This window comes from Dysidea avara, chromosome 8, assembly GCF_963678975.1.
Source record: "Dysidea avara chromosome 8, odDysAvar1.4, whole genome shotgun sequence".
Classification (NCBI taxonomy): domain Eukaryota; kingdom Metazoa; phylum Porifera; class Demospongiae; order Dictyoceratida; family Dysideidae; genus Dysidea; species Dysidea avara.
Genome location: NC_089279.1, coordinates 6,123,745 through 6,145,922, shown reverse-complemented (window position 1 = coordinate 6,145,922; position 22,178 = coordinate 6,123,745). Strand labels below are relative to the sequence as shown.

General features: G+C 37.4%; 1 protein-coding gene across 1 annotated transcript; it reads right to left on the bottom strand.

Moving 5' to 3' along the window:
• Positions 1-3,738: 3,738 nt before the first annotated feature.
• On the bottom strand, positions 3,739-14,328 carry LOC136262802 (uncharacterized). Its single transcript, XM_066057204.1, has 3 exons — positions 11,463-14,328; positions 5,224-5,886; positions 3,739-4,028 (listed from the first exon to the last, which is right to left on the bottom strand). The coding sequence occupies exons 1-3, from the start codon at positions 14,277-14,279 to the stop codon at positions 3,987-3,989; spliced, it is 3,522 nt and encodes a 1,173-aa protein (XP_065913276.1). The 5' UTR covers positions 14,280-14,328; the 3' UTR covers positions 3,739-3,986.
• Positions 14,329-22,178: the final 7,850 nt, after the last annotated feature.

The window sequence follows — 22,178 nt, the reverse complement described above, 5'->3', positions numbered from 1 at the left end:
CGAACCACATTCGAGCCACAACACCACCAACCACATTCGAGCAATCCATTACAAAATTTTGTTGCACCATTTGTGTGTGCATAATACTTAATGAAAGCCACAGCACAAGCTACATGGTAAACACTACATAGAGGTGGTAACCCCTAAAGGCTTGTTACCTTTTGTATTCAGGCCTTTGTGGTTAATCTATTAAAAATTACATGTAAATAGAGAATTGAAGAGTATGCTTAAAGCACCTTCGCTAGTGATTTTGTTCTTCACACCATAAGACAACTGGCGATTTATAAACGCTCGATTGGGGTGTGGCACTAAATGGAATTTAAAAGATTTCTGCTTAAAACGCCATCCCTAGGGAACTTACGGTTCAGCACGTTGTCACAACTTGTTTATCAGGCATTAGAGTTTGTGTCCACGTCGTGCCTTTAAAAGTTATCGTAGGGATTAGAGGTTTGATTGAAGAAAATACGCGTATAGGCAAACCAGGATTGGATAATGTCAGTGCTAGATGGACTATACAAACACGACTATGTTGACTGGTATAACGTGACAGTAGTTGTAACATAAGGTAGAGAAATAAAGTGAAATACGCCTATTTTTTATTTTGCGATGGTTAATTACTTTTTTATTTTAGCGAGGTCGCAAGAAAACTATGATGATGACTCCTAAAGATTTTTTTATCACGTAACGCAATACAAATCTATTGAGAGATGTTGCGTAATCTAGGACTAATATTGCGAAACTGGCCCTACACGTAAATAACTCACAGTAGTGGCCGCGCGTCTTTTAATTGGGCGTGCGCTTTGTAGTTTCTTGGCTGTGCGACTCACTACCGTGAGTCTTGATAATGTGACTGGTTCTTGGAAAACCTACCTTTTGGGCACAAGCAAACTTTTTGGGAAAACTCTGAATTTCAACAGATTAATTTTATTGTACATTTGGATAAAGTAACTATTAGCTAGACCTCTTGCTGTGAAGTTTCACTCCCATTTCTAGGAGATATGGATGATTATTTATCAGACCGTGTAGTAATTTCACATGCGTGGAAGACAATTGTTAACTTATGTGATTTGTTCAGGTGCTGGAATGGCTAAAACTTAGTCTTAGACAATGATGCATGGCATTTGATTGCAGAAAAGTAGCTACAAGTAATTTAGATGGTAAGAATGGAATTATTGGTAAAGTGATTTGTCACCGTTTGTCATCCTTAATCACTCACAGAACTCAATACATTATCATAAACATATTTATGTTAGTTTGTAATACAGGACAGAAAATTGGCCATATCTCAGGAATGCTTAAAGATACTAAGCTGAAATTTTTTGGCCCAAGATAGAGTACCTCATTTAAGCTGTAAAACAGAAAATTGGCTAATACAACAAAAAGGTAGGTTTTCTAAGATCAGGTCACATATTATGATCTAAACAATCTGATTGGTCTGCCATGGCCAACATTCCTGCACTGCCCACAAAGAGCCAGGGAGGTTAGCTCAGTCCCAGACGCTCAAATGTTTTTCTCTTTGGGAATTTTCCCGGTTAACAAATTGGGTCACTAACAATGGCCACGCATATGTTTGGCTATACTGAATAAATGCTCCACTGAAAGCAGCATAGAAAAGAACACTTAGTATTGATGTGTTCTCCATATTAATGGTAGTATAGGGATCCCCATACTTAGTCTCCTCCGTATAAGGCCATTCCAAGTGGTCCTTGTTGGGTGGGAGGGTTTGGCCATTACTATTATTAGCTATGTCATTAATTTTCATGCAGGTTTACATGGTCAAATTTCACTTTTAGTTAATAGAAAATTTTGCATCTATTAAATGCTGAGCACTGCAAGCATTTAAGTAGCTACATAACTAGCTGTAGTTTACCTTGCAAAACAGCAACAAAATTTAATATTCATGTAAGTCTGCAGTATTGTACACTGTAGCAGGCATTGATTTAGAAATAAACCAAGGGCTGACCTAGCTAGCTAGATTTAAGTTTAGAGTCTCAATTGTCTTAGTTTGCTGAAGTATTTACATTGGGGAACATGCAATCATCAACTAGCTTGTTTAGTGTACAAGTGAAACACATAATTATTATGAGTGGTATGGCAGTTCTTGTGCACTGTGATTCCAGTACAGGGTGATCATGAAGTACTTAAAAACAAATAAATCACATGTAGTACACCTGCCATAACATCTGTACACATACACATTCCTCTGTTGTATGTGATATGTAGGAGATAAATTAGATGATAGTTTAGATTTGCTCCATAATAATTATGAACTATTATCTCCCATCGATCACATACCCCACAGAAAGAAACATGTTTTTATAGCCGATTGCTCTATATATATTGCTATTTTAATAGCCGACTTTAAACTTAATGTAACTAACTAACTTAGGTATTATTTCACAGTCCTAGGATGATCTGCTGGCAAAAATATTAACCCAGCCCGTAAGCAGATCCCATATTTTCTTTCAAGCTCCTCTACATATAGACTTTGTGGTAGCTAATACTATATTATCTCAGACAAAAGGGTGCTTGTGTATATTGGCATTATTATTATTTTAGCATAAAGTATTGCATCATGTGTAGCTATGAGTGGCTGCAAGGCCATACATGGTGGTGGCTAGCCACTGCATCCACCCCCCTGGATCAGCCTCTGAGTGTAGATATCTGGAAATCTAAAGTATGGGACAAGTCACACTGTAAGTTACAATCTTCTCTTCCATCGTGCAAGCTTTCTGGTGCATAACATTAGCATTAGCTCAACTTCAATCTCATTGCAACATTACGTACAAATTTGAATTACTTACTAGACAGGCAGCATATATTGCCCAGGGAATCAGTATGAACAAACTTTATACACACGTGTACAATTTGTGATATAGTTAAAGTTACAGTTCAAGTTAGTTACAAATGATTCTGTGCAGGGAATTTGATGTAATGATTCTGATAAAGAGATTGTTGCAATTACAGATTGAACAAGGAAAGTAACTGAGTTTATATGCAAATTTTGAATTCACGTTGTGTATGCTATAAAGAGCTAAGCTTATTTTTGATCAATGGCACATAGCTGTTCAATTCATTGGCACTTCATCAAATACTTCATCATTATTCATTACTGAGACAGTATTCTGCAGGAGCAGGTGGATCTCAGACAACTTAACTTAAAAACACCTTACTGCATGGCATTTTTGGTTGAGGCTTGACAAATTTAGTAATTAAATGACTGTCTTTAGCTAATGAAGACTTGACCTCTAATTGACAGTACTAATCCCATGCACTGATGAACTCAAATGTACGTATCCATATTCCATATACAAATAAAATTAATTATGTATGGCTACATAGTAGAGTGGCATAGTGCATATTTCGTGCACTTTTTAGTACAATTATGAAACTTTCCACATAAATAGTAATCCTTGTGACATTTATCTTTTGATATAGAGCCACTGCATATTAGGCCTTAGGCAACCTTTATAGCTATTTTTGCATTGAAAATTTATCATTTTTGTCTGCCATTCCATACATGAGAGTTTACCCAGTTTTTCTTAGTTGTTTTCTATAAATAAATGTTCAACTATCAAAATTGTCCTTAAATTCAATCTCATTTTAAAAATTTCTAAGTCAGTTTACTTTCAAAATGGTATGTTTGCAGCCAACAGAATACCCCTAGACTTAATTTCAGAAAGCCTGATTTTAAAAAAAACTTCCTTGTTTTGCTTTAATTGTGGTATTATACAATTATATATGTATATGGCCAATACAATGTCTCCTACAAATCGTGATTCAACATACACAGTACACTACTAATATTAGTAATTCACATGAGGTACACATGGTTGTCCTAGATATTGCACCATTACATCATCATTTCTACACAACCCTACTAACCATAGGATATGAATCACGAAAATCAACGCTCATGATACAGCTATATAAGTAGTTTGGAACTATTCAACTGTTTTACATAGTTGTGAACTTTTAGCCAGTTATCAATCATAAACTTTCACCCCCAAATTCCTGAAGGAGAAATCCTAGAATAAACACTGCTTTAAATAAAGTTTCACAATATCTTCCAAAGATCAAAACGCACAATGCATGCATGACACTGAGTATAATGTGGTGCCTCAGAATAAATATGTAAATATTTATATGGAGATTTGCTTGGGCAGAGGACTTTTGGCAATGAATCATGAAATCTTGAAGTAAAGGTAGTATCATACAGTGGAACTGGTCTTAGCAGCCACCTGCAGTATAAAGGCCAATTTTATATTGTTTTCTAAGAAGGACTTTTATACACTATAAGCATCTGATGAGATTAAGTGCATGCATGATGATCAAGGGCAGTTCCAGAAATTTTGATAACAGGTTCCCAAATTTTCTATTGCACACACACTTAGGTAGTCTGGGGGCATGCTTCCCCAGGAATGTTTTGAGAATCACATATTCTGAGATTGAATCTGGTGGCAATTTTCACCTTTAAAGCTGACATTTTAAACATATGTTAAGATTATGTTTGCTTCTGCTGGCATAGTATCAGGAGCAGGCTAAAGAGTTAAGAGGTGGAGCTTATGTGAAATTTGAAACATACAACAGACACATGAAAAGTTATCCTGCATGGAAGTCTGGGGAGCATGGAAAATTTTTAGGTCTTAAGATATTATTTTTACTGCATTGGTATGTTAACTTAAAACTACAAAATCTAACTGCTGTATTAGAGTGTGGACAGCTCTATTGGAGTATTTTGATCTGAATCTGTGATTAATTGCCCAAATATACCTGACCAGTTTCTGGAAACCTCACTGTATCCATCTCTGATGATGGTTAAGACTTTCAATCAGATCCCTGATAAGCTATATGTGCACTAAGTAGTGGAGCCTGTCTTTAGTAAAGGTGGTTACCCAAGGGCCAAATGTTTGGCCTAAATAGGAGGTGCATATGGTTGCTTTACACAATTGTATTTAACATGTGACTTTGTTCTTGGGGCTGTTTGTAGTGAATAGTGATAATAGCATTGAAGTCTGGTGATTTTTTTGTTCTTCTGTAGTTAAATATTTCATTAAGATGGCATTCATTAAGCTATGCACATGCACAAACACTGATACATGTGTAAACAAGTTAAACACAACATATTACATGTGCATGCAAATGCCAGTAAAGCTAATGGGGTCAACTCCTGTACAAAATCCTACACAAGAGCTATGATGAAATATCTGCTACATCTAATACCTTTTCACAGCAAGGACAGATGGCATTGGCTGTGCAGGAAACAACAAAAACTTTCAGCTTACAAACATCACAAAAGCATTTTCCAGCAGCCATATACCCATAGGACATTTGACATCCTTTACAAATAATACTGTCTGCCTTATTGATTTGCATGCAATTAGCACAACTCCACAATCGGAAAGTGTTTGTGTCAACGGTTTGTTTGTTAGACGACTTCACTGTGTTTTTCTCTTTCCGTGGACTTCGCCTAACATCCAATTTAAAAGACTTGGATAATGCTGACCTTGACATGCGCCAAAATTTAGCAGCAGGGCTAGTTGTGGGAGCATTTGTGGTTGCATCACTGGGAATAGTCAAATCAGAAAGTGACTTGGCGAAGTCTTCATCAACAAAAATAATGTCATCATCAAAATCACTTTGCTGTTGACTATATGATGCAGACAATTGCATAGGTAATGATGGCTTATCAAAAATATTCTTAGTAGCACAAAGAGCAGGGTTAAACTGATCATTTGGTTCCTCATCACCAATTGTATTTTGTATTAAACAATCATCTGAGTCATAATGTGTAGGAGTGAAGACATCATTAAAATGAACATCATTATCACTGGTAGACACAGAATCCTTTGCCACAGATTGTGGAATACTGGTAGGTCTAGAAACCTATTATATAATTAAATAAATAATAGCTACACAGTCAGCACATATGGGTTTGTAACACATAAAATTGAGCATTACATACGAAATTGAACACACCCATGCACTCCATGATTGTTTTTGTGTTAGGTTCTAAACTATGTATTGATTGATTGTGACCCGCCAGGGGAACCTTTTTAGGGAGGGGTTGGGGTGATGAATGATGATTTATCTTAATGAGTAAAGCACGCTAGCACTTAGGGAATCTGGGGGCATGCTTCCCCAGGAAATTTAAAATAAATATTCTAAGATTGAATCTCATTTTAGCAGTTTATCACAATACTATTATTATATTATTAGCTTGACTGTTGTATTAGGGTGACTGCTCTATTGGAGTATCTCAATCTTGAGGCATTCATCATATGGTATGGTAGTACTGTATAGTAGGAATCATGAAGGTTTCTGGACATTTTGAGCTAAAAATATCACCTAAAAGCAACCTCACTTTTCCTTCTCAGCATCTTGGTAGCATTGGTGATACAGGTGTAATCAAGGACAAAAATGTCTTCAGAATGACCCTAAACACATAAAACCAGAGACAATTATAATTTTTTAAAACCCCAGTGAAAATGTCCGGCAAACTAAAGCTTTCCCTGACATTAATACACTGCTTCTTTACACATTCAGGGAATTTAATACATCAATAGATTTAGTATGTATAATGGTACACTCATTATTGTGTTTACAATTTACTTATACACTAAAAAACCTAATCAACCTTGGACTACTTCCTTGTATTTTAATCTGACATTTTGTCAGGAAGTGGTCAGCCATGCATGATATTTGCCTGACAAATGGCCTATGTCAGGCAGACTCTGCTTAAAATCTAATTCTTATTAAACTGAATCATCTGATTGTACTGACTAACTGCCTGAAAGATGCCTCCAGCCAAACATAACTCCACAATGGGTAAGGCTATGGGCTTGATTTTTTCACTGTCAATATTTCACTCATACTACACAACAATTTTCACAGCCACCAAGATCAATGTTGTTTTTCTTTCACTCAACATTTTTTTTAGATTCCAAGTTATATACATACACAGTGGTGGAATGGTTCCCAAATGATGCTCTACGATCAACAATTTGTCAGAATGATTTATTTTCGTGTTACATATACGACCTTGATTTAAATGTGTATCTGTTCTGTATGTGCCGTGTATTTGTAATTGTGTCTGTATAGCTGTGGTTGTAACTTGTGTTTTGGTTCTTCAGCCATGGAAGAACAATACTGCCAGCTGGCTTGAGGCTAAATTTAAAAATCAAATCTCATAAATGATGTGACTTATCATGGGGTACAAGTGTGGCTTTGGTTAGTTGCTGTTCCAAGTAATTATTTGTGATTTTCAACTGCACTGATATATAGGCTGCTGGTGAATTTAGCTAGACACTTCGCCAATAATTTCATTAGGTAGGTTGCTCCATTCTCAATAGACAAAAAGTGGCTTTTCTGGTATATTAATATATAGGGCTTAGTGGAATACTATAATGATGGTGCAATTGCTATTTTGTTGGTAGAAAGTAAGATGGTAATTCTATAGCTAGCTCCATGGGGTATATTGCTCTAACCACTATGTTTTCTAATTGTACTACTGAGTTTTTACATGTCAGATTTTGTGTACAGATATCCAAATGGTAGTATAGTGTATGCTTTCTGCATGAGTGTTTTATGCAAAATAATATAATAGCTGTGACTGGCAAACTAATATGACTGACTAACTAACTGAGTTGCCAGACAAGATATATGGGCTTGGTGTTTGCACTGCTAGACATTGTTTAGACTTTTTTGACCTAAAACCAGCCTCACAATACTTTGGCAGTATTGGTTAGGTATAAATAAGCTCAAAAATGCCTTCAGTACAACTTGAAATGCTTCCAATAAGTTGCTATATTATTCAGTGGAATTTTCTAACTGACTGATGCCTTCAGACAAGTGTAACTCAATAATGGCTAAGGCTATGGGCTTGATTTTTCCATTGTTCAATGTTGTTTCAGCCCGACAGGTATCTTTGGGCATACCACAGTATGTTCAATGCATACTTCATGGACTACCAGTGTCCTCCTTTGTGTCCCATTTATCTTTGCTGACAGTGCAAGATATTGATTTGTGGTAGCACCACGTGATGGCTTCCCTACATTTTTGATGGGGATCCTCCGAGTTTTCTGTTGTGACTGAACTGTCCTCAGAGGCCCATAATGTAGTGCTGATAGTTTGTAACACTGTCTAACAGGCTGAACATAACTGAAAACATGGTGTAATGACCATTTTCCTGTTTTAATAATTAATAATTAGGTTCAGACAAAACAACAAGCCTGGCATCATTTCTTTCCTGTAATGTGACATGCATGGGTTCACCAGTTATAATAATGTCACAATAAAGTGAACAAACAAGTACAAGGACATTTAATCCATCATGAGTATAGACCAAAGTAGGACCTTTACGTCCACTGATATATATATATATGTGTATGCCTGTATAGCAGAGAGTCAGCTATAACTCTGTTGAATGCATAAAAGTTACCCAGACAGCAAACTAGCAGAGAAGACATACAGCCTGGGATTTAAGTTTCCATCTGGTCTGGGATTTTTCTCTACATTCAACAGAGCTTTATGTAGCTAGTTTCATGTTTCTCGCTCCTTGCTATACAGGTTTTCAGAAGTATAAATTTCAACTTTCAAGTCTTCCTTTTAAACCCTTCCCCTTGCAGTTTCTACATTATACATTTTCATTGCCTATGCATATAATACCATTGTACCTGTAGCCTCTACCAGCCTCATAGCTGTAAACATCCTGAAGGGGAGACACCCCCTAATCCACTCTTGATATTATTCTTTACATTGTAAGGAGGTTTAAAAATTTTACAAGTTCGTAAGGATCACTGAACTAGTGCAGGGAGGTTGTATCCCTACTGTGCTCAAGGTACCATAATAGAAATGCACAGTAGGGATATAACACTTCTTATTGTTTTACTGTGATTTAATATCGTGCACTACTCCAGCTTGTTTCAGTACTTTTTATTGATGTGCTAAGGTCCCTATACTCTTAGACTAGTTATGCACTTGTTATTATTTCACCGGGCAGTTAACCTCCCTTGTTTTCCTTTTTGATGGTTTGAGTACTTGTGTTGTTAAATGTTTCTTATTTGACACTGATATACAAGTACAGGAAATTGAAGCTATATGTAAGCCCTACTTTAGTCATATTGTAACGACAAATATGACAACAAGCTACACAACCATAAATGTGGCTGTAATGTAGGTGACTTCAATTGTTTTGTTACTTTTGATTCCACACTTATTATTGTTTTACTGTGATTTAATATCGTGCACTACTCCAGTACTTTTTATCAATGTGCTATGGTTCCTATTCTACTTGAAATTCCAATTTTTTGTGTACTTGTTTGTTAAATTGTTTTGTAAATTATGACTGGTGAACCCATGCATATTGCATCAATGGTGCCACAGACCCCAAACTATCAATTATCCACACAAAAACAGCCAAGCTGTGAAAAATGGTGAGGCCTTAAAAAGCTTTGGTGAAAAAAGTTGTGTGGCGCCAAGAAATGGCTGCAATGATCTTAATGCTAATAAATTTTAACAATGCACACATCCATTATAGCATTAACATCATTGCAGCCATTTCTTGGCCACCACATTTGATTTTGCAACTTTTTTCACCCAAGCTTTTTAAGGCCACACCATTTTTTCACAGCTTGGCTGTTTTTTATGTGTGGATTTCACTTCTTTTTGTACTTTATAAGGGCCAAAACCAGCCTATGGCTGACTTTGAGGTTTGTTTTTATTCACATTTCTTCTTTTCTATGTAGATACAATGATGATTATTAAAGACAGACTTATAATGTATCTCATTGCATGATTTAATTCAATATTTGATAATATTAGTGTATTACTCTAATAGAGCGCAATTTTTTTGAGGACTTCTAATAGAACATACATAGAATGTTCTAGAACAATCTAGTACTTCTACTGGTAGATCTATGAAATTACAAATGTTTGAATTTCAACTAGAAATTTAGTTTATAAAGTAGAAATTAAGTGAGGTGATCAGCCAAGGTAGCAGTGGTTCAGTGGTTAAGGGTGCAGGTGTTAGGTATGGAGGTCCCTGGTTCGAACTCTGGTAAGTTTTTATTCCTGACATTTTTGCACACCTTTTTTTACCTCACGGTGATTGCTCTATTAGAGTATCTCAAGCCCGCGATTTTACACTTGGTTGGTTTTTGCTTTATAACTTTGTCACTGTAACTCTATTGCTATTCAAACTATCAAAAGGCACTGCTATGATCATCAGCCTATCTACACACCAATTTTCAAGTTATTTCTATACTCGGTTTACCCTGGAGCCGTGACAGAAGTTTGATTTTTTTTTACGTGAATAAACGCTCATAACTCCTTGAATATTCCTCAGATTCACAACAAAATTGGTACGTCAGTCCACCATTACATGCTCTTCATTACACACTCCATACGCTCTTAACATATAAATTAAAACGAAATGTTGAACACCCATATCTCACAAATGGCTGTTGCAAATTTGCTGTGTAGTGTACCCTACCTGGGAGGGGACAGCTATAATGCAAAAATGATGTGCTTTGGAGAAGGGGCCATGGAGCTATGCAGGCATGAAAAAGCTGTTTTCTTCCTTCCTGTACTATACTCATGGTGTGGTCGCCAGCTTTCTTGGCCGCATGACACACTACCATGTGTCTTGATCATCTGAAAAGTGGAGTATCCATTACGCTTCGTTGTCAGCTATGTTCAACCTGTTACACAGCATTATGAATCAAAAACTGTTCTAAAAGCACCCCTGCAATCAAAGTGACTACTACAAAAATACGGACAATCTCCTTACGAAGAGAAGCTATCACGTGCTACCAACAAATCAACACGTTTCGCTGTCAGCAAAGATGAATGGGACACAAAGGAGGACACTAGTAAGTCCATGAAGAATGCATTGTATGTACTGCGGCATGCCAAAAGACACGTATCCAGCTGAAGCGATATCAAACAGTGAAAAAATCAAGCCCATAGCCTCAGCCATTATCGAGTTACACTTGTCTGAAGGCATCAGTCAGTCAGTTACTCAGTCAATTACTCATTCAGTCAGTAGAAAATTGTTAATAATTTTAAAAAAAATTCTGTAGCAACTTGTTGAAAGCATTTTGGGTTAATCTGAAAGCTTGTTTGGGCTTAAATTTACCTAACAAATACTGCCTCATCGTCGTCAGGGAAAATTGAGGCCGGTTGTTGGGTGATGCTTTTCGTGGGCCATGCCTTCATCTTTGTGGTCCCTACTATTATGGTAACAGAACTGAGGCACATAGACAACTACTCAATAAAACAAGCTTAGTTACTGTGAATAACATAAATTGACACATGTTGATAATAACGATGGCAAGTCCCTTATGATACTTTTCGTATCATAGCATTACAACTTTAATAATCCCTTTGCTATCTCTTTAAAAAAATACTAGATACTAGATAAAATGCTTTTATATACTATATAGCATACAATTATTACATACCGCTTTCCCTGTAAAGGAGTTTTGTTGCATTTCACATTCCATCTGTTGTATTTTCTTATCTTTTTGTATTATCATTTCCCTCATTTGTGCTATAACAGTTTCAGACTTTGTATGAGCATCTTCAAGATTTGAACGTAGCATCCCAACTTGAATTTTCCCTAACTCAACAACGTCAAGTAGTTCAACATGGTTGGCTGCAGCAAATGGAAACTGGTCTACAGTAACATTCTTAAGGTGTTCTAGTGCTACACGAGCAGCTGAAATCCTAGGCCGTTGACTTGGCTCATTGTGTAAACTTGACCTTACCAAGTTATTTAAAGATGATGGAGTACATGATTGAAGATATTCGTCTCGTCTCTCAGCCTCTGTGATTGTGTCTTCTGACTCCTTTGGCTCAGGCCACTGATGGGACATGACATGACAAGCAATACAGCCTAGTGAGAACGCATCTACTGGCTTGCTGTACTGTGGAGCAGGTAATGCTTCAGGTGCTGTGAAGTGCAGAATACCAAGTGTCTCCTTTGGTAACTTCAGTGCGCTATTTCTTATAACTTTAGCCACTCCAAGATCAGCAATTTTAGCCACATACTGCTTTGTCAGAAGAACTTTATTGGAGGTAAGGTTTCCATGGACAATGTTTCGGCTATGAAGAAACTCCAGGCCTTGAGCAATATCAACCAGAATAGACAATCTGATGTGAAGTGGGACCTTGTCCTTTTTGTATTTCTCCAAGAAGCCTGTCAAACTGGTTTCCATCATTTCCATCACAAGCCAAGGTAGCTTAGCCTCAGGAGTAGGATAGTGAATACCTAACAACTGCACTACATTAGGATGACATATTTGATTGGTGACACATACAAGAAAAGATTTTTTTACAACTTCACATTCTTCAGAAGAGATGCTCTCGATTAAATAAGGATCAATCTCTTTGGCAGCACATACAGTTCCACAAGCACGAACTTCTAACACCCACCCATATGCTCCTGTACCAATCACTTTACCAGTACTTGTAATCTCAGAGAAGAGAAGGTTCTTTTGCCAGCTCGCAATAAACCATTCAATGCTATTAGCTGTACCTGAAGGCAGCTGATGATTAACAGCAGTTTTGACACTTTTTAAACCCTTACAAACAGAAGTTGCATCAGGTCGCTGGTGTGGTTCATTATGTAAACATGATTCCACCAACGATCTCAATGAAGACTCAGTGAATGATTGAAGGTATTCCAGCCGTTTTTGTATTTCTGTGAGAGTAGTTGTTGAACCATCAGCCAATTGATTACTTGGTTGGGGCCATTGATGAGACATGATATGACAGGCAATACAAGCTAATGAGAACACATCAACTGGCTTGTCATCATGACTATGTTGACAATCGGCAGTGAAAATAACCTCAGGTGGCAAAAAGTGAATTGTTTGTGCCTTTACAACTTTAGCCAATTCAAGATCTGCAATTTTTGCTACACAATGTTTTGTTAGGAGAATATTATTAGAGGAGAGGTCTCTGTGGATAATATCCTGACCATGAAGGAACTCCAGTCCTTGAGAAATATCAATCATAATGGATAAGTTGATATGGATTGAAATTTCATCTTTTGCATATTTTCTCAAGAAACTTGCCAAACTGGTTTCCATCATCTCCATCACAAGCCATGGTAGTTTAGCCTCAGGAGTAGGATAGTGAATACCCAATACCTGAACCACATTAGGATGATGCACGTCACTAACAGTGGCACACTCAGTAAGAAACAAAGTTTTCATAGCTCTAAATTTTTCAGGGGTCATGTTGTTGAATAAACGAGGATCAATCTGTTTAGCAGCACATAGTGTTCCATGCACACAGACTTCCAGTACCTGACCAAATCTTCTTGTACTGACAACTCTACCAGTGCTAGTGACTTCAGGTAGATAAGCACTTTTATGCCATCCCAAACCTTTCACTGCCATATGTAATGGAGCTTGACCATCAATGTCAGCTTTAATGTTCTTTACCTCCATATGAAAAGCAGCTATTTCAGGTCGCTGGTCGGGCTCATTCTGCAAACAAGACTCTATCAATTGTTTCAAAGATGACAAAGTGCACAATTTAAGATATCCTCCCCGTCTTTCTACCTCTGTGAGAGCAGTAAGTGTACCTTTGCAAACTTGATCCAATGGTTGTGGCCACTGATGAGACATGAGGTGTAAGGTAACACAACCTAGCGAGAACACATCAATGGATTTACCATAACAAGGGTTCACAGATATGGCTTCAGGAGGCATGAACTGCAGTGTACCGGGTGTTTGTGTATGCTTGCTAATACGACTGTGATTCACAATTAGCTTAGCAGCTCCAAAGTCTGAAAGTTTTGCCACACAATGTTTTGTCAAAAGAACATTATTGGAGGAGAGGTCTCTGTGGATAATATCCTGACCATGAAGGAACTCCAGTCCTTGAGAAATATCAGCCAGAATAGATAACTTGGTGTGAAGTAGTACCTTATCTTTTTTGTATTTCTCCAAAAAGCCTGTCAAACTGCACTCCATCATTTCCATCACAAGCCATGGTAATTTAGCCTCAGGAGTAGGATAGTGAATACCCAACATCTGCACTACATTGGGATGATGTAGTGCTTGATTTCGAGCACATTCGGTAAGAAACGACTGTTTGACGTGTTCGAAATCTTCGGAGTCGACCCCTTCCAGTAAAATAGAATGAATTTCTTTGGCAGCGCACAACATTCCATGTGCGCATACTTCGATGACCCTTCCATATGCTCCTTTACCGATCGATTTACCAGTACTGGTGACACCACGTAGCTTCAGGGGCTCTACAGCCATGTAGTTATACTCCGTCTTGATAAAAGACTCCCTGCACTTGTTTACAAAGTCTAGCTGTATTATAATAATCGATGACATAATTTTAAGAATTTTTTTGGGAATTGCATCTAGCGGAAATGACGTCGAACAAACATTTTTTTTTCCAACAAACATTGGTCCGGGTGCATAATCGGTCCGGCCGGACCAAATATGTCTTGCATAAATGGTCCGGGCGGACCAAATGTGACAACAAAAGTGGCCCGGGTGGACCTTTTATGCCCGGACTCGACCGTTGTTGTGTTGACAGATCACGTGACTCGAAATCGTCACTAGTGTAAATAATTTTCGTCGTACACCGGGGGTACAGGCAAGTGTACTGCGTTTTTTTTTTGTAGTGTACATATCAGTTGGTACTCCATCATGTACCCTTGTATAGGCTATGCCTTCAAGTTGGTGCCACCCTGTCTTTTTGACAAATTAGATATTTAAATATATAAACAGCTAGCTGTTATGCAGCGATATACATGCATCACTCTCAACAATAGAGCCTTTGCGGTTTTTGTCTCTCTCTCACAATGTTGTGGGACCGAGGTTGAGGGTGAAACAGCCCTTCACATACATGCACCAGTGACATGACATCCTCATATGCATCTATTAAGTTTTACAACCTGGCATTCTTCATAGGTCTCAGTCATGGGTGACAATATTGTCACTCATCCACAGAGCTCATACATATACTCAGAGTCTGTGCTCATCCACAGTCACTAATCCACATAACTCAGAACTCATCCACATAACTCAGACAGATCTCATATTGTCACTCATCCACAGAATTCATATAACTCATCCACAGAGCTCATATAACTCATGCAGAGCTCATCCACAGAGACAGAGCTCATATAACTCCTGTACACAACAGTGGAGCATTTAGTGATCCAGACCTATAGCTAGCTAGCTCAGTATATCTGTGATGCCTGCATGCTCTGGCTACTGATAAGGCTTTGAATAGCTGCTCAGTTGAGCAATTATTTGGAGCAACATTCCCTACCTCACCCACGCCAGGGTGCTTATCGCTTGTAAAATGTTTGAACGATGGCAAGGTAATGTGTGCCTCTTTTTGAACTTCTGCAAGTCATTTGATTCACTTGACTCCATAATTTGATAAATTGTTTCAGTTGAACAATCATCCAGATGTGTTATAATAGTTGCAAAATTATTTATAAGACCATTGGCACCATGTGAGGAGTTTGAGTAATTTTTCAGAGTAGATGTCAGAGTCTGTGAAAGGGGGGTTGGCCCCTTATTGCTTTTAGTGTATGTTAATTCTTTTGCCATCTCAAGTTTCTGGTGGTATATACCATTGCAATATGCTAACAATACACTACACTAATTTGTTCTGCCTCAGATGTAAAAGATATTGACACCTTGATGAATTCATATCTTAAACTGATTAGTCATGCAATCAACTGTGTCCTCTGTGATGTAGTTTAGAGTTCCACACCAACGTGTTATCCTGATGGCAAATAACATCCACTTACTGTTGTATCTAACTATAACCAGAGGCCCGGATATATTTGATGATAGTCTCCAGGTGTGCTGATCAATGTCATCATTACTTATATTTGTTGAATAAACAGAGGTTGATTTTTTAAGTCAAGTTTGCTGAAGCTATATTTTCTCACTTACTTTATTGTACCTGGCTGTTTGGGGTCCATGCCCTTAATATCAATCCTTAAAAATGTTTGAATGATTTGATTTTGATTTTGTATATATTTAACCTCCGAGCAATCGGCTACAGCCGTTCTTCCTTGCCCAGAGGGACACATTACAATACATAAATAGTACACACAAAACTAAACAAAGCAAGGTATAACCGATACAAAGACAACCAAGGTAAACAACTTACAACACACACACACACACACAAACATGCATATAGTTACACAATCATGTTAAAGTTATCAAAGGAGTGAGTCACAGTGCTGCTTAAGGACATCCACATACTCATAAAATGGAAACTGAATTAATACAGTCAGTTACAGATGATGGTAATGCATTCCACCATTGAATGGTTTTATAATGAAAAAAACGTTGAGTAAAGTATAAGCGGAACATAGGTATGTTCACAAAATATACTGGTGTCCTTGTACCATATGAAGTAGTTCCACCGAAAACAATCAGTGGTTCAAGTGGAATACATTTAACTTGGTGGTACTGGTGGTACATTAAACACAGTGATTTAAACTGAATAAAATAAGGCAGTGGCAACCATCGCAATCTATGATGATCATATTTCCTTAGGTCATAACACAACCTTACTGCACGGTTCTGCATCCTCTGAAGTCTTTGCAGTAGAGTGCTTCCCAGTAATGGTCCCCAAACTGTTACGCAGTAAGACAAATGAGACAATACCAGGGATTCTAATAACATCTTCATCAAACTATTATCAATAACATGTCGATGAGACCTAAGCAAACATAGATAGTACGACATTTTACGGCACACATTAGCAACATGATGGGTCCAAGACATAGTAGAGTCAAAAATAAGTCCTAAATACTTCTGTTTCTTAGTAACTTGTAGAACAACACCACCAACAGATATAGGAGGATATGTAAACTTTGTGGAACAATTGGAGGCTTTAAACCAAATAACGGAAGATTTTTTGAAGTTAATTTCCATTTCACTCTGTAAAATCCACTGATGTATTAGTGAAAGTTGAGAGCACATAGTATTTTGTACAGCAGCTGGAGTGGCACCAGTACAAATAATAGTTGTATCATCTGCATACTGTAAAAGTAAACCATTGGCCAACTGTGTTTACAACACTGTACTGTCTGACTATGTATGGGACTTCAATATCAGGTCTCACATCATTTCCACACAATGTAGTGGCTACCACTGGTCAGTGTGATCCAATATTGCTCACTATGTGCAATGCATGCATGATCAATATTTTCGGCCACAACATATCCCAGTAGTTCCATCCATAACTGACATTTGAACACCAGCACCAAAAACTATGTGTCACTCATACCACACAGTGATTTTCACAGCCACCAAGGTGTCATTTATCTTTCACTCAACATTTTTCTAAGTTATACACAGTGGTGGAATGGTTCCCAAATGACATTCTACAATCAATGGTTTTTCAGGACAATTATTTTCATATATGTGTACAACCTTGGTGATCTTATCTGTAACTGTTCTGTATGTGCCATGTGACAGTGTTCAATTGTTTCTGGTTGTATCTGTATAGCTGTATGTGTGCATGTGGTTGTAACATGTGTTTTGGTTCTTCAGCCAGGGAAGAACAACATTGCCAGCTGGCTTCAGGATAGATTTAAAAATCAAATCTCATAAATGATGTGGCTTATCATGGGGTACATGCATGGGGTGCAATAGTGCCATATATAATCAGTTATGGGCATTACAGTTCAACATAAAAAGTTGCATTTGCAGCACCATGCCATGGACTCACTATAGGCACTTAGCCTCCTAGAAAGTTTTGTAAATAAGAAACACCCTGGAGGATTTCAGTATTGTGTGCAATGACTGTTCTATTAGAGTAGTATGAATAGTTTTGATGGACAGGTAGGGTCCCAGGGGCGGATCTAGGATTTATAAAAAGGGGGGCTAACTCAAGGTACTAATCTCTTGGGTAGAGGTGTGCAAAGCACACTTCCCAGCATGCAAAGCATGCTGGAACTAGGGGGGTCTGGGGGCATGTCCCCCAGGAAATTTTTGAAAAATAGATGCTAAAATACTGCAATTTGGAGACATTTCCACATAAAATTCATAATATTTTCTGCCTGTAGATATTGTATATACTGCCTTTAGATTATAGGTATGGCTCTCTAAAGCATTTTGCTAATGGAAAAGTTTGGGTAGGTACAGACAACCAAGTACATGATGCACCCTCTCACAATTGCACAACACTGAATATGCATGTGCATGTTAGAATTATAATGCTGAAAGTGAAAACTTTTGAAATTTGAACAATACAAGATTGAATGTTGTATTGTTCAAAAGGCCTTTTCCATTCAAAAGGCCTACTCTAAAGGCCTTTTCAATGGAAATTGTGTACCTGAATTAAGTATTGACATACATATTAACTACACAAGTAGATGAATGAAGCCCTTTAAACAGACCAATGTATACCTCAGTGTATGTATAGGTGCAGGCAGATTTGGAAAAATTCCATAACAGAACTAACTATATGCTTCCAGTGAATGTTCTATTAGAGTAGTTAGCTGACTGCTCTATTAGAGTATCTCGATCTTGCACACCTCCAATGCTGATCCAGGTCCTTGTTGCATAAACTTTAGCATAAATCTACTGATAATACCTTGGAAAGATGTTTATAAGGTAGTTTTATGAGTATTTGTATTATTAGTGATCATATAATTATGCTAAGACAAAATTTTATTATAATACTCAGCATATTGATCAAGTAAAGCCTAAAAGTGAAGGTGAAGCCCCCCCCTGGATCCGCCCCTGGGTCCCACCTATGCCCTCCACCACTAAGTTGTTTTAGTAGCAAGTGCACCACCCCTCCTCACTTTCTACACTTACAGTACTTATTAGAGCCATTCACGATACTTCAACATACCGCATAAATATATCGGTTCAGTGATGTTCCCTGCATGTGCACCCCTAAATCTACCCCATACTCTGCAGGCCATTCTATAACTGTTATACTGCTGTAATAGTTAAACAACTACCCACATTGCAGCACATCATTAAATTTTGCAAATTATTTCATGGTATGGATCCCAGAAACTGAATGCATATTTTAGTAGTGCATGCATATGTGGCATTGTATCTTCATTTATCTTGACTACTTTATAATTACATATTTAAATTCTAACCAATGAATCACTATAATGTTAGCTGACAACCGTCACTATAAAGTTGGAAGAGTATGGCCAGTTTTGTAGAGAATTGATCAATCTACATATAGCTAGCTACATATAACTTATGGTACATAAGTAATGTCTAGTCCAGGGTTCCAGGTGACTTGTACAAAGAGAGGTTGCTAAGGAGCTTTCTAATTTAATTAGCAGAAAAACACAGATCTCTGAAGGAGGGGGGCTAGATGGGTACTACCTTAATAGCTAGAGTGTATCCATGTATAATCTGATTAAACAGTCAGCCAGTTGAGAGCTTCCTTATCAAGGCAAAAAAAAATATGCACAACCCTTTAAATTCCAAAGTTGCTCTAGAATAACAACATGCAGTATCCACATATGAGCGATAGGTTAGACCACTAGTGGAAATTCACTATACCATAACTGATTCTAAAGCGAAGAGGTGGCTTGTTCTTCCCTGTATATCTAAAATGGGTGGGGCTTCCAATAGCCTATTAAATTAGGTAGTTACGTTTCTCACTAATTAAAAGGTAAATAGTAATACCATACACATGCAATGGCTTTTCAACCCTGAAAGTTTACGTAGACCATATGTACAGTACATGTGGATAATGCAGAATGCTGTATTTGGTATAGCAATTATGGTTGAATAGATATTTCCTAGTATATATGTGTTCCTACACTAATGCTTATATGAGAGCAACTACATTTATGGTTGCATAAAATATCAAATGAGTTCACAACTGAATGATGATGACATGATAACTTCTAATAATGTAGTCGCTCATACCAAGTTATACTGTCTCAACAGTGTTCTCGGTAGAAATACTATAGCTAAACACAGAGTGCATTTTTGCTATGTCTACTATACCAAAATATGTAAGTTTGTATAATATGATAGAGAGTTTATAGTCAGTGTGCTGTTTTTCAAACGGTATACAGTAGTGCTGCTTAAGTAGGGATACCCTCTAGAATTTTGCACACCGCCACTTTCAAAAATCATCTAAGAGACATTTTACATGACAAAAATCACCTTTTACAGAATAGTACTAGTCTATATATTATACTAGTATTTTTTAAAAATTGTTAATTTAAAAATGAAGTAGGGATCTATGCATGCAATAAAAGTAGTAAAACAAGAGATGAATGATGGTATTACAGCCTCAGTGGAAAGTCCCTACTTTGGCATTGAACAAGTAATAATAGCTAATGTGCCAAAGTAGGGACTTTCCCACTAAGCTATACTGTATGCTCTTGTTTCACTACTTTTTATTGGATAGATCCCTCCCTACTTCATCTTTAAATTAACATTTAAAAAAAAACTATATAGTCTGTTTAGTTTTTTTGTTGTGGCACAGCTAAACTTAAGGTCCACTTGTATTTTCCACATCTGTAGGTATGGGAAAGGCAGATAATATCACTTATAAACATCTTGCCCATTTGCTCAGTGAGAAGTGCATGGGGTTCCCATATTCAGTGGTTATGGGCAGGCTTTACTGTAGTTTGGGGTTCTCCTTGCTGCGCTCTTCAGTAATGTGTATCAGAGGATCGTGTCCTAGATCCAAGCATCCCTGCATGTGTGCCTCCAGCTGTCAACCTTGCTGTTGCTGAGGGGCACCTGTTTCATTTAGAACAATAATGTAATAAACTATGTGTACAGGAAAGTTTGTATGCACAGTCACGTGTGCATATGGGTGTAAGTGTTACATCACTACACAATCAACAACATAATAGCCCACCTAATACACTAACTAGCTAACAGGTCAGTAAACTAACTGACTATTAAGCTACACTAACTAACTATTTTAGCTAGATAACAAACTATAGTTGTTGTGTATTCAACTAGTAACACACCACCGACTATGCCGGGAACTAATAGACCTAATCTAGAAAGATAATTATTTCTTCAACTTCTAGCTCAGTATAGCTAACCAGTAAAAGAAATCTACAAAATAGACTTTTACTGATTTACCGCCGGTATAGCAAATTCTGTTAGAGCAGCTGTCAAGTTGACCCGGCTTGACTTGAGCTCGGCAAGCTAAAGCGTTATAATTATTCAGTTATGGTAGTTCCAAAAGCCCGGCTTCACTGAGGAAACTTCACTACACCCTAGCTAATTTAGGCCATGTTACTATAGTCCAGTCCAGTGATTGAATACAACGTCCCACAGCTTTAAATACCGAGTACAGTTAAGCTTAATGCAGAATTAATGTTGTGAAAGGTTCAAATTTTTCAGGTTAAAAATGATCTTGACATAGTATCTAATAGCTATGGATATTGAAATTGATATTGGAGTGGTCAGTACAGGAGCTATACAGGGGCAAAGATGATCAGTCAGTGCTGACATTAGGCCACTCCAAGAAAATTCCTTGTTTCCCATTTCATTGACCTCAAATAATACATGCGGGCGGGCCGTTCAGTATCCATTTTTTATTATAGATATTTCCACTAATTTTCGAAATTCATAACTAACTTACAGTAGAAATATTTAAACTAAGAACCTGAACAGTGAAAAGCTAGCTTATTTATTTTATTTTATTTTTGGCAAAGAGGCTAAAATAGCCTGTACACCAAATCATGATAGAAAAAGATACGTATTATTAGTCCAGTGCATATCCAGCTTTGACTTGAAGCCATTCAATGAGCATGCCTCAATAATATGCTGCAGTAAACTGTTCAGAAAAAAAGTTACTTCATAGCAAACAAGAAGAATGGCACTTGTAAATTTTTAAATGATGTCCTCTGGTAATTCCTGGTGACTGTGTGAAAAAATCATTTACATTGATATCCACTAAATTATTAAATATCTGATATAGAAGTATCATGTCACCACTGTGACGCTGACAACGATAATTAAGTGAAGGCAACCTTAATTCTGTAAGTCTTGTGCCCGGCATAGTCACTATCATGCAAATTGTTTATCAATGGGTTCAGAAAGCCCATTCTGCCCTTTCTGGTTAAATGGGCTTTCTGAATGCTAAATTGACTAGTTACTGCTATGCAATCACAGGATAAATATCTCAGGCTACATGCGGGCGGGAAATAATGA